A 14,725-nucleotide genomic window follows, 5' to 3' on the forward strand; every position below is an offset into this window, starting at 1 on the left:
CACCAAGCTGCTCGTAAGGATCCTGAAAATGCAATGAAGAAACTGATATACACACGATATAGAAACTTCTATATCTCCTTACTAAGAAAATTAAAGTTGGAGCACGACAAAAAACAATTATTGGAACACCGTAATGAGCCCAAAAACTCTGGAATGCTATACACCGCATCACTCACAAATCTGTCAAAGTCTCCGCAGCCGAAAACCTCCTAAATTCCATGCCAAACTCAGTCGATGCCCTAAATGCTTGTAACAATTTTTTCTCGGAAGTGGGTTCTCAATTAGCAAATACGATTCTGCAAAGAGTGAATGAAAGCCAGGAATCTTTAGCTCAAAAAGTATATCTCAGCACAACTCCTACTTCATTTTTCATCAAACCTACAGACTCTAAAGAAATTCTGGGCCTCATTAGACAGCTCGACGTTGATAGCGCACCAGGATTTGATGGCATTAGTAATGGTCTTGTGAAAGTAATTGGCGAAACCATAGCAGAACCACTAGCAGCTATATTTAATTTAAGTATATCGTCGGGTTCCTTTCCCCAAGCTTGGAAGACCGCGACAGTTGTCCCTATACACAAAAGCGGCCCTTCAGATATTCCAAACAATTTTCGCCCTATATCTCTGCTGGGTGTCTTCTCGAAGCTCCTAGAACGAGTAATAAATAAACGACTGGTACATTTTTTGGAATCCAATAACCTATTATCGCGCCACCAATACGGATTTCGCCGGGGCAAGTCCACTGAAGAGGCAGTAATGTATTTAACGGACACCGCTGCGTCCCTTCTTGATGGGGGTCGGTGCTGTGTCGGTGTCTTTCTAGATTTAGCTAAGGCCTTCGACACGGTTTCGATCCCCATCCTAATTGCAAAACTAGAGCGGCTTGGTATTCGTGGTCTAGCGCTTGACTGGTTCTCGAGCTATCTACTGGGCAGAAATCAGCGCGTAAAAGTTAATCTTCATTACAGTGACGTGAAATCTGTCTCATTTGGCGTACCACAGGGCAGCATCTTAGGTCCTACGCTGTTTACAGTCTACATAAACGACATTATGTCGCTAGGCCTTAGAAATAGCGAAATCCTTTGTTACGCCGATGACACAGCTATTCTGTTCAGTGGAAGCTCGTGGCAGGATGCAGGAGCAGCAGCCGAATCTGGGATGCGTGAAATTGCCAACTGGCTTGAACGTAACCTGTTAACTTTAAACGCTGACAAAACACAGTTTCTGTGCTTCCACAAGAGTATTCGGACGCGTCCTCCTGTCCCAATGAATATATTAAAAATCCACGGCTCAACTTGCTTTGCTCACCAGACACCTCAGAATTTAATCTGTAGCTGTAAATACATACACAAAGCAACCCACGTTAAATATCTAGGCGTCACCTTAGATGAAAATCTGAATTTTAAAAAACATGTAGCGGTTGCTGCAGCCAGAGTCCGGAAACTCATCTATACGATGAAGTTCTTGAGAGATGTCGCTGACAAACATTTGCTGAAATTGGTATACGTGGCCCTGTGCCAGCCGGTACTCAATTACTGTATCCTGGCTTGGGGAGGCTGCTGTAAGTCCAACCTGATTACTCTGGAAAGAGCTCAAAGAGCGGTGTTAAAGGTATCCTTGCGCAAACCGCGACAATTTTCAACAGAGAGCCTTTTCAGAGAGGCTGGAGTTCTCAGTGTTCGTAGACTTTTTATCTTGCGAGTTGCCGTTTACATGCATAGCCGGATAATAAACTGCTCATCCTACCCTAGCATGCTGAATCAACGTATCTTCAGAACATCTGTACCTCGAGTCCGTAGTAGGTTCGCTAGACGCTTTAAATCATTTATTTTCCCTTATATTTATAACGCTGTGTTGAAACGATGTGACATTAAACGCTGCCCTCTCCCTAAAGCTAAATCCTTATTACGTAAATACCTACTGCCTTTAACTTACGAAGATTCTGAGAGAATATGCTGTCTTACACAATAAACATTTTTAACAATGAGTCCGTCCCTCACACACACACACACACCCACACACACCATACATATTCTTACACACTCTCTCACACTACCTAAATCACTAGTTACGAAACTCTCTGTTTTCATTTGATATTTTCATTCTTAGTCTAACGTTATATTTTATATTAATTGTAATTGGTACTTATATTTGTAAGTTTGCATGCACTTAGTATTTATTTTTTCTTAAGCCGCTGTTATCTGGTCAAATCACGCATGTAGCTGACTTCCACGATACAGGCTTAGCCTAGTGTGGGAGTCGTCGATTAATTGCAAATTGTATTTTAAACTAATTCTCTTGGTTAATAAAATATTTTTAATTTTTTTTTTTTTTTTTAAATATGTACCGTACAAACTTTCAATAGTTGAATCATCAATATAACTCTACAGACTTGACTAGATCCCTCAAGACACAATTTCCCTCATAACAAGTAATATTTACTATAAGTACCTACAATTTTATTTAGACAACGTCCAAAGAAAATCAAGACAATTCGACTTCAATAGTTTATGACATATGGTAATGAATTAATGATTCTCCTGACCCGACCTAAAAATCTTATAAACGCGATGTAGGCAATGAGCGTTCATCGTACAGCGACATCTATCGACAACTTAAGTAAACTTATTTGCGTGAGCTTAAAGTATGGAAGGGGAAGGTGATTTTTGTGGGGTAATTATTTTATTTCCTGAACCGATTTTAACCATTTTTAGGGTTCCGTAGTCAACTAGGAACCCTTATAGTTTCGCCATGTCTGTCTGTCCGTCCGTCCGTCCGTCCGCGGATAATCTCAGTAACCGTTAGCATTAGAAATCTAAAATTTGGTACCAATATGTATATCAATCACGCCGACAAAGTGCAAAAATAAAAAATGGAAAAAAATGTTTTATTAGGGTACCCCCCCTACATGTAAAGTGGGGGCTGATATTTTTTTTCATTCCAACCCCAACGTGTGATATATTATTGGATAGGTATTTAAAAACGAATAAGGGTTTACTAAGATCGTTTTTTGATAATATAAATATTTTCGGAAATAATCGCTCCTAAAGGAAAAAAAAGTGCGTCCCCCCCCCTCTAACTTTTGAACCATATATTTAAAAAAAATGAAAAAAATCACAAAAGTAGAACTTTATAAAGACTTTTTAGGAAAATTGTTTTGAACTTCATAGGTTCAGTAGCATTTGAGAAAAATACGGAAAACTACGGAACCCTACACTGAGCGTGGCCCGACACGCTCTTGGCCGGTTTTTACTTTATTTGAAAGACGCTATTTTCATTGTTATTCCGTTTTAATTATAGGTATCTACAATAAACACCGGCAAGGGTGGTAAAATTGGAATCTAAAATTTTTTTAGAAATTGAAAAAAAAAGTTTTCAAGATACGTGTACGATTATTTTTCCTGTAATTATTTACCATAATAGCCATGTTTGATTAGTTGTCACAGCAGACCCCAGGCTCCCATGAGCCGCGGCAAATGCCGGGATAACGCAAGGAGGATGATGAATAGCCATGTTTGATAAAATTTTCATGAATTTTAATTGGTAAACTTCGGAGACAGAAGAGGACGGTATTTTATTTACATTTTCCTTCAAAAAACTTTTTTGACGTGATAACGTCTAATAACTCGTTACTACGGGCAGCATGCACGAAAAAGATGACGTCATTGTCCCGTTTCCCAATATAGCTTAAGCGCCATCTATTGCCGCGCGTTGGAACTAAGCGGCTGATCGATGCGCTCGGTATGGTTGTTGCGTGTGGCCTGAGTAAAGCACCACAGCTGCGACAGATGGCGCGCCCGTGTTTATTATTTTTGAGTGTTTGTAATTTAAAAACATGAAAGATTGCATTAAAATAAGCATCTTTTATAGAATGAAGTTGTTTGAAAAACCTACTTATTTAGGAGTTAGAGCAGTACGAAGTTGCGAATTTTCCCATAGTATTTACTAAGGCGCCAGAGACTTAATAAATTTACGATGATTTTTTTTTACCAATATAACCTATGTTAATATTGATAAATCATATAGAACACGTTTAAATAAGGATGTTTTGTTATATAAACTTTCTTCTCCATTAATATTTACTGAGATATTAGGGTTCTAAGATTAGTAAATGGCACTAGCACTTTAATAAAATTAACGCGTGTCTCGCAAACGGTCTAGGATACAAAATGACGACTTTTATATAGGTATAGGTTAGGTTCGTTAGGTATCTTCAAACGGCCGAAGGCTCCTATTCTGTGCAGTTTCTGTAATAAGCGGGGCTCCGTCGATATCGCTTTCTGTCTCTGGCGCCTTAGTAATGCTACGGGAAAATTTTGCAACTTTGCACCACTCTAACTCCTAAATTAGTAGGTTTTAAAAAACTTTAATTTATAAAAGATGCTTATTTTAATGCATTCTTTCTAATAAGAACAAAACACTATGCTAGAAAGAGTGCAGAGGAAGTTCTGTAGGCACATTTACAAACGACTGTACGGATATTACCCATATATGTATCCATCTCTATTCGTAACAGGAATGGTTGGTCTTCAAACTCTAGAAACCAAACGGAAACTGCTGCATATTATGCATTACCGCCAACTGTTTCACCATAGAGTAGATGACGCATCCGTGCTTGAGAGAATGGGGCTGCAAGTGCCAAGAGCGAATGTGGTGGTTGGCATGCCGGGCGCGGTGCCGGCGCGGCGGCGGCGGCGCCTGTTCGCGGCGGCCGGCGCACCGCTCGAGCCCGAGCTGCTCTTAACCGCATCATGTTGGAGACAGACGATATTGACATATTTGCTGATAGTGTTGGTGTGTTTTACAGAAAACTCTTAAGGTTCATAGACTCTACACTCCTTAGGTGATTAATGTAATAACCATAGTTTAACTTTTAAGTGTGTTTGCTTTTATTTATGTCAATTTAACATGTACATAATTATATTACCACATAAGTGCTTTGGTGAACTTTTAACTTTAACTGTTAACTTTTGTGTATTTTTAATAAATAAATAAATAAATAAAAAAACGTGAAAAAAGTCCCAGAATCGGGCCCCTTTTGCTATACTCTGACCGCCCCTGTCTATACTACTGTAATGTTTGACGTTATCACGTTAAACTACCGTCCGTAAACCGACTTTACAGACAACCAATTTTTTTTTCACAAGAAAACAATAGTTTTGATATGTACAGTTTTTTTCTATATTATACAAGGTGCTCGCGAGGAACCCGCATAACTTGAACCACGCGTTTCTGAGGCAAAAAAAAGAAAAAATGTTATATGAATTTTAAAATTTTTCGCCAAAAAAAAAATTTTTTTTTTTTACTTTTTTGGACGTATTTTCACATAAAAATTTTTTTTATTCTTAAAGTTGGCAATTAAAATGAGTTCCTTCATTTATTTTTCTAAAAACCAAATTATTTGGATGTTTTTCTTGTCACATTTTGACATCTATCAATGACTACTGTGAGACTATGCTCCACAATTGCGCATCAGCGCCGTTAAGAAACCTTTTCTACTGAGTAACAATACGGAAATGTTTTTTTTAAATTGGCAATAACTCTGAAACTAGACGAAATCTAGAAAAGTTTATATGACATTTTAGTCAATGTGACCAAGAATATGCCGTTAAAGTTATATGGGTTCCTCGCGAGCACCTTGTATATTAGTAAATTAAAGAAATAATACTTTCAATTTGTAGATAACTATTTATTCCAAATTGCATATCGATAGCATAAGTAGTTCTCGAGATATTAAGTAATGTGACAGACGGATAGAGCGGCACCATAAGGGTTCCTTTTGTACCTTCTTCTTCAGGGTGAAATAAAAAGAACCATTAAAAAATTTGGCATAGTTTTGATACGACCATGGCAACCGTCATGGTGATTTGTGCATAGGGAATGTTACGGCAATTTTCTGCCGCCAGATTGCAGCACTTCAACATACAGTAACCCGTTGAGTATGAAACTTACCTAATTATACATATTATGTTGATATTATTAAGCCTCAAACACATTTTTGAAAAGTTTTCTTCAGTTTTCTTCGAACCACGTTTGACGTATTGCTTCTCTAAGACTTACCTAGTCCGTTTTCACATTATCCGATCCGATGTCGGATGTCAGAAGAATTTCAGTAGAAAAATCCAAGATGGATCGGTCCGACATTTATTTATTTTCCCCTCACTAGCTCGGAAACACGTGTTTTGTCCTTCAACACCAGCGGGTAAAAAAGCATTTTATCCACGAGTGGATAAAGTAATTTGACCTTTAATGTAGTCATTTTTTCTGCTTTAAAATTGATGAAAGTGAGTGAATCTAGTGATGACGATGATTTACCACCTGTGGAACTACTGGAAGCCAGTGATAAACGCGCTTTTTGCGTTGTACTTACCTCGCTGTAGTGAGGGGAAAAGTTTTGTGTTACACTCGGGTGCAAATGTATTTTACTTCTCGTGTGTTAAAAAACTCGCAAGTTCAGGATTCTATTGTCGAACCACTCGCTTCGCTCGTGGTTCAACTATAGAATCCTTTCACTTGCTCGTTTTTCAATTCCACAATCGGCGTTAAAATAAAACTTTGCCCCCTTGTATAACAAATAACTATTATTTAAACTTTTTACGCAATCCAAAAAAATTACAAATAGCGGACTTATTGCTAGCAGGCATCTGGCATTCTCTACCAGTTAACCATCCGGTATCGGATCGGATAATGTGAAAACGCACTAATATAGGTACCTACGTGATAATTTCAAGTGCAACAAAGGGTCAACATGTCGAACAAGGTGCGCGGGAGGAATGAGGGCGTTGTGCCCTCCTATACTGGCTAAACTCTATGTGCCCTCCTTCATGCGGAAATGGCGCCATCTGTGCATAGTTTTTGCTTAGACTTTTGCTTTATTTTACACGCAATCAAAATATGTAACGGGTACGGGTAAAACGGGTAACAAAATTGCATTGCAAACAAATTTGAAGTTGAAGTCTTAAGTTGGATGTTAGATTTTACCTATAAATGATGATATTTTTAAATCATAAATATTTAATAAATTGATGGATCTGATTTAGTTTCATGTTTTGAAGTTAGTACTAGTTTATTTTATTCGTGTTAGTGCGGTGAGAGACACTGAAAGTTGAGTAGTTCATATGCTCTGCCTACCCCTTTATGGGATACAGACGTGATTATATGTATGTTATATGTATGTAGTGCGGTGAAAAATTTTGTGTTTCACTCGGTGGCAAATTTTGTTTACCCTTCGTGCCTTGAAAGTTCACAGCGCTCAAGATTACACTTCTCAATATTGGAATTTTTCGCATATTCGGGTATCAATATTGACACGGGCGGTTACAACTTTGCCCCCTTGTAAAACAACAAACAACTATTATTATGTATGAAATTTATTCGAATTTAATAATAAGCGATGTATACCGCGTGGTTCCTAGCTAGCTATGAACCTAGCTGCGCGTCGAATTTAACGGAAAACAAAAAAAGAACACGGTGTATTTATCAAATAATGGTTATGATTATCATTTATTTCAGGCAATATAAACGAAAGGATATTACATAATAAATATAATAATACATGCATACTACAAAAGTTAACATATTAATTAGGTCGTACAAGTCATATCATATAGACATAATTAGTATCATCCTCCATAAATTCAGTTATTGTGTAGTAGCATTTATCTATCAGCATTGTTTTTAAGTTGTTTATGAACTTTGATTCAGACTGTACAGTTATTAGAAAGGTGGGGAGTTTGTTATATACTTTAATTGCTCTATACTCTGGTCATAAAAAGGTTAGTCTTAAAAAATGTATCAACTGCAGAATATTATTTATTGGAATTTTATTATAATAACAGCGCACAAGTAACATTTAGTAGCGCCATCTATGCAATTACCGTGTTATGATAATTAGATTATCAAAAAATCTATAGAACTTGAAATAAATAGATCGAAAACCCCAAAAGTCTGTTAAAAAATAATAATTGTGCTAAACACCAATTTAACGCTAAAATTAACATTTTAGATACCTACGGTTGTAGGTATCTAAAATGGTATAGGTACGTGTAAATTAGGTAGGAGATACCTAGCTGGGTTAAACTAATTAAATAAAAAAAATAATAACGTAAGAACCTAAGAACCAACTAAATAAGTGCAACTAATAAGCTTGCTAAAATCAAAGGCACAAATTCAAGTTGTATATTATATCAGTGCCATCTATTGACTTTCACTTTAAAACTAATTCACCGCTACAATAGAATGGCGTCGTCGACGACTTGTACCGTTGCAATGCGTCACCTTGCCCTAGTATGCCCTTGTTCCGCACATCGGCGTAAAATTAGAACGCAGACAATCAATAGTTGAGACCAAACTCAAAGCAGATGGCGACACTGGAAATAATTGAAGTCACTACACGAATTATATATTTTTTAAATCATTTTACTAAATTTCTAATTAGTATAACACAATTTTTAGTGTTTTTTTGAGATTAAAAATAATATGAAGAAGTGAAATCAATTTTTTTTTAAGTAATTTGCGACTAAATAATTAAAGCGAATTGTCATTGACCCGAGACTGCCACATCAAAGCGTCGGTCAAAGCTATGCCTTACACCGCCATCTTACGTTACTACTGTCAACTTCAGTCGAATTTAGTGGAGTAATTTTGTGAGAAGTGATGCTAAATACAGGACTGTACGAGTCTCAATAAACCTAGGCTTATTGGTAAGTTCCAACAACAAATATAGTGTGGCGCAAAATTCAAGTAATTTAACAAAATGTACACAAAAGTTGAATCTCTAAATAGAAAGTGTGAAAGCGTCCCTCGTTTCGTTTCTAAAATGGTTTGTAAATCTATCATCATCGATCGCACCTTTATTACCAGTGTTCAGTATATGTGACGATTATTTTCCTAAAACTTCGTATTTTCATTGTTTCAGCGTCCAAAATGCTACAACGATAACCTAAAAAACAGTTATTTACGCCAACAACAAAATGTCCGATCTAAAGCAAGTGAAAGTTGATAACTGGGGGATATACTTCCTCCAGCGGCTAAAGCATTTCTTCAATCGTACTGATTATTGTGACCTAACGCTACAGTTTCAAGACAATGCGCAGCTAAAAGTGCACCGGTTGGTACTCAGTGCGTGCACAGAGTACTTCGAACTGCTGGAGCGGACATGCGAGATGTACGAGGACTGCCTGGTGATGCCGGACGACCTGCAGGCGGACGTCGTCGTCCCCATCGTCAACTTCATGTACACCGGCCAGCTTGAATTTAAAATAGAACTTCTTGAAAAGCTGTACCAAACATCACAAATAATGAACATGCCAGTACTGTCCAAACTCCTTGACGCGCAGCGCCAGCAGCAAGTGGCTTCTAAACCGCCACCAACACACAGCTACGGTGGCTTAAAAAGCTATGCCAAAAGTGCAATGGGCAAGCAAAGAACACCGGTTGCTTCTACAAGTAGCTCAAAGCGTACATTCAGCAAAGCTTTTGATATAGAAGTACAAAGAGAAAAATCTTATAGCAAGGCTACAAGTAGCACAAGTAATGGAAGGGCTTTTCACTCACCTTCTCCTGTACATATAGAAAACCATGTTCCACCAAGGAAATTGATTAAAGGTGAACCTCGACCTACCAGGTATGAACTTCCAGAGGAACTTGATACTGATAATATTTATGACAACTCATTTACTGATATATCTTACACTTCTACACCCCTGATGGTACACCCGGAAACAACAAAGCGATATTCGGCAAAAAGGAGCCAGTTTAGCTCACCATCAAGCTCGAAAAGATTTGGTCAAGGGCCCTCTACTGTTGAAATTGTGGAATGTAGGAAAGTTTCTAAAGAAGAAAATGTTTATGATGATGACTCCATGATAAATGAGCCAGATATGTTTGGAAGGGATATGTTGCCACCCGAGCCCTCTGTCAAAAATTCCAGCCAACTATTTGACCAAATATTAGATAATAATCCAGGTCCAAAAGTGACAATTGAAGCTAAGAATAGCAAACAGGCAAGTAAGTTGGACCATGCCAAGATAATAAGTGAAGTGTTAAAGAAGTACCCACACTTAGTAAAAAGTAACAAAAATATCAAACTCAAGCTTTTGGATACCCCAGCAAAAACAGTCAAAAAACGACCAGCAACCCCTCAAAAAATACAAAAAGAAGAACTACAGTTGAAACAAGAGCCAGACTTTACATATGAATCTGAGGTCCTAGATTCTGCAAGGGCAGCAAAGCTTATTGCTATGGGAGCAGAGAATGTAAAAGGGCCCTGGATCTGCCTCATTTGTGGGACACCTGGTAGAGCTTTACATTTTACCTCTTATTTCAAATTCAGGCGCCATTTGGTAGAAGTTCACAATGAGAAACCAGTTTCAAATATGTGTGAATACTGTGGTCTAAAGTCACTGAAGAGAAATTATTTATTACACCACTTATACACTAAACACGGCAAGAAACCTCCACCACAATACAATTTCCCAAAATGTAACCTTTGCAGTTACATAGCGTTGAATGAAGGTTACCTAGTCAAACATAAAATGACACATGTTGAAACAAGAAATTTCCGTTGCAATGTGTGTTCTGCAGCTTTCAATTCTTCTTCCATGTTGTTGATGCACATACAAAACACTGGCCACAAATACAGTGCAGAAAGAAGAACCAACCTCCAATGTGTTTATTGTCTCAAAGTATTTTTGCGTGAATCTAATCTGTATGCTCACTTAAAAACTAATCACAAGCTAGAAGCTAAAACTGACTGCATCATTGATGATTCAGATGAGGAAAGGCAAGAAGAAGAAGAACCTATGGAAAGATTTGTTGACCGTAAGCCTATTAAGTATGAGCTGCCTGTTACCTACGATCAAGAGTCTGAGGATGACACTCCTTATCAAATCCAGCAAAAGCCTCTTGGTGCCATAGATATTGTTGAACAGCCGAAGAAACATCGCACTGTGACCTCAACACCAAGGCAAAAGATCTTAAATTCCGGTTTTGGTGCACCAATCCAATCCACTATTCAACCTTCAACTCCTCAGAAGAAGCCGAAACCACAGACAATACAAAATCAGTTTCTCAAAGAGCTTAGCATTCCACAAATTGATAACTCGAACCATGAGGAAATCATAATGATTGGTGATACTGAATACATTATGAGGGATAATCAACTTATACCAAAAAATTCAAAAATTACTGAAAATGATCAATATATTTTATCTGACATGTTGCATGCAGATGTGGATCAAACATTACATACTCTAGAGTCTGATACATCACTTGAGTTTTCAAATGTCCATAATTCCACTGAAATAACTCAACCTGACATAAAATTGAATAAGAAATCAACTATGAACCAACCTATTCAGATTGTGGTTTCAAATGAAGAGGAATACAAGGCATTGATGTCCTCTAATCATTCAATAATATTTGATGATACTGATGCTAGTAAAAGATTGACAGTATTAGCTGCTTCTCATAATGCTACATTGGATGGTACAATAGACCTAGACACTACACAAACTAATGACATGATGATTATTCAAGATGATTTTCCATTAAATGTATCTGAGGCAGTTTCAGGTGATAATTCTAATATTGTTGTTGTATACAGTCATCCAGTTGATGACCACTCCAAACCATACCAACTTATAACATCACAAGCTCTTGGTGGGGCTCAATTTGTTTCCACCTCTGCGGTGCTTACTAGAAACTATGAGACTGTCACAACCTCTTCTGGTGTAGTAAACACTCAGATGATGGATAATCAGGTAAACTGGCACAACAGTATTGAACACAACATCAATAATCAACAATTACAAGTAACACAGGAGCCTGAGCTACAAGTACTTACAAATGTAGAAGAAGTGGTCATGGCTCCATCACAAGATGAAATTTCTAACAAATTGGAAGAACTCCCAGAAGTGCATCTGCTGCCTGTTGCATCAAAAGATGAATCCCAAGTAAATCAAGTATCACAAATGATAGAACCAATGACATGTGAATCAGATACTCAGCACAACCATCACAATGTGGAACAAACTACCGAAATAGTGGCTGTGGAAGAAATCCAGGCAACTACATCAATACCAATGGAAGATAATGTTCCTTCGCAAATCATTGAAAATTCGGAAAATCTAGTAACTATGTCAACTGAAGAACCTATTTCAGAAACTATGCAAACTGAAAGTGATAATAACATAGTAGTAGCTCAAGATGAACCACAAGAGCAAGTTTCAACTGAAGTCGAGGAAGTTATGGAAAGAAGTCATGAGCCTTTGGATGAATCAACCATTGAAGAAGAAGAAGAAGAAAATATACAAAATCTTACAGAACAAACAGAGGAAACAAGTGAGTCTCAAGAATATGCCGAGGAAGCCACAGTTACTGATCAGCCATCAAACAGTGATGGTCCTTCCTATGCACCTGCGACCAAGGAACAAATTCAAAATTTGGCATCCGAATGGTCAGAAGATGAAGATGAGGCAACTGCTCAGAGTGAAACCATAGAAAATGAAAATCCTAAAAACACTGTTACTGAAATCGATAATCCAGAAAATAATTCTGTGGAACTAGAAGAATCAATAGAAAACATCCAACATGAAATGGAGAAACAAATGACTAGAATAGTTGCAATAGAACCCATTGAAGAATGTGAGAATCCCGTGGAAGAAATACAGACAGAGAGTCTACAAGAAAATGTTACAGTAAACAATGCTGTACCTGCGTGTCCCGAAAAAATATCATCATTACTTCATGACTGGGATGAGAATGATTCTCAAGAGGAGGAAGAGGAAAAAAGTGACCCCACAACTAAAAATGATGGTGAAGCCATTAACGAAAATGAAATGGTTGCAGCTCCTGAAGATATTGAAAGTAATGCTGCTCCAATTGTTGAGCCACCTACTGAAAATGAATCGCAGGAACAAGAATGTCCAAAAAAAGATGACAAAATCAAGAGTTTGGTTAGTGACTGGGATGATGAGGAAGAAGATGGGCCCAAGGAATGAGGTATGTTTGATATTACATGAATCTTTGTCATAGCATAATCTCAATTTAAAAAACCGGCCAAGAGCGTGTCGGGCCACGCTGTGTAGGGTTCCGTAGTTTTCCGTATTTTTCTCAAAAACTACTGAACCTATCAAGTTCAAAACAATTTTCCTAGAAAGTCTTTATAAAGTTCTACTTTTGTGATTTTTTTCATATTTTTTAAACTTATGGTTCAAAAGTTAGAGGGGGGAACGCACTTTTTTTTCCTTTAGGAGCGATTATTTCCGAAAATATTAATATTATCAAAAAACGATCTTAGTAAACCCTTATTCATTTTTAAATACCTATCCAACAATATATCACACGTTAGGGTTGGAATAAAAAAAAATGTCAGCCCCCACTTAACCTAAGGTACCCTAAAACATTTTCCATTTTTTTTTTTGCACTTTGTTGGCGTGATTGATATACATATTGTTACCAAATTTCAGCTTTCTAGTGCTAACGGTTACTGAGATTATCCGCGGACGGACGGACGGACAGACAGACATGGCGAAACTATAAGGGTTTCTAGTTGACTACGGAACCCTAAAAATGAAGTGAAAATCACTACAAACCTTATTTTTCTTAATTTCCTTCATATGTTAAATAAGGAGGTAACAACGCTTTGTAATGACAATTTGATGAAAAATGTGACGACCATATTTTCAGTAAACATTTTTTCTGCTCTTTAACCCAAGTTAGTATCTAAATGAAAAATGTATATAGGTATGGGTATATTATCATTTTTTTACTAAACCCAATTTACCGGGGGTTGGAGCAGTAAGTCTTTTCTTCCATAGGTCATTCAATGGCATTCATTTCATATCACCTTTCACACAGTTCATCCACCTTTTCTTTGGTGTTAGGTATATATTTCTCACAATTAATGTATTTTTACATTATTTGCAGAAAAGTTCCCTGGCAGACCTTGGCGGTTATCCTCCTGACAGAGCCACGCACTGGATCCAACACTTGCTTTTAGCAAAATGTTTATTACCTATAGAAAATTCTATATAAAGAAAAGTTTACTTTAACTAAAGTATTGAGAGTATTCTCTTATTTATACAATACTAGCGACCCGCCCCGGCTTCGCACGGGTACTTTACCTACATATAAACCTTCCTCTAGAATCACTCTATCTATTAAAAAAAACCGCATCAAAATCCGTTGCGTAGTTTTAAAGATTTAAGCATACATAGGGACATAGGGACAGAGAAAGCGACTTTGTTTTATACTATGTAGTGATGTAATGTAAGCGTACCTACATTCAATTTGATATGTAAATATTTGATCATACACAATACTATGGAATGTTTAGAAATTGTAGTAAGTATAGATACTTAAATATTTTCTGCTCTCCTAAACTTGGTGCATAATAAGTCTTGTGAATTAGAGTATTTTTTGTACCTACTTAATTTTCTAGAGTCATTTCGTCACTACTTTTAAAAAATCTCGTATCTCACGCTGTTCCTCAAAGTTAAAACGCAGTAAGTCTATATGCATTCCATACATACTTACTACAATTTTCTTTTCATTGACAAACGAAGATACAAGTTTTTTTTAAAGTAGTGACGATATTGGTTTGTGTGCTTCAATAAAAATAACTTTAGTATTAAGATCAATATAATCATATATTTGTGTGAGGTGTATGGCTAGATTGTTTTCCAAATTATGTAGCATGTTTTTGTAGCTTGAGTAAGTGAAGC

General features: G+C 37.0%; 1 protein-coding gene across 1 annotated transcript; it reads left to right on the forward strand.

Moving 5' to 3' along the window:
* The first annotated feature begins 8,590 nt into the window (after window positions 1–8,590).
* LOC125233860 (centrosome-associated zinc finger protein CP190) lies at window positions 8,591–14,037 on the forward strand. The gene is made up of 3 exons (XM_048140003.1): window positions 8,591–8,701; window positions 8,917–13,001; window positions 13,929–14,037. The coding sequence occupies exon 2, from the start codon at window positions 8,972–8,974 to the stop codon at window positions 12,998–13,000; it is 4,029 nt and encodes a 1,342-aa protein (XP_047995960.1). The 5' UTR covers window positions 8,591–8,701; window positions 8,917–8,971; the 3' UTR covers window position 13,001; window positions 13,929–14,037.
* The last annotated feature ends 688 nt before the right edge of the window (window positions 14,038–14,725 follow it).

The sequence above is a fragment of the Leguminivora glycinivorella genome, chromosome 15 (assembly GCF_023078275.1).
Source record: "Leguminivora glycinivorella isolate SPB_JAAS2020 chromosome 15, LegGlyc_1.1, whole genome shotgun sequence".
Lineage (NCBI taxonomy): Eukaryota > Metazoa > Arthropoda > Insecta > Lepidoptera > Tortricidae > Leguminivora > Leguminivora glycinivorella.

Coding starts and splice junctions, on each gene's coding strand:
- LOC125233860 (XM_048140003.1), top strand. CDS start 8,972: ATGTCCGATCTAAAGCAAGTGAAAGTTGATAACTGGGGGATATACTTC.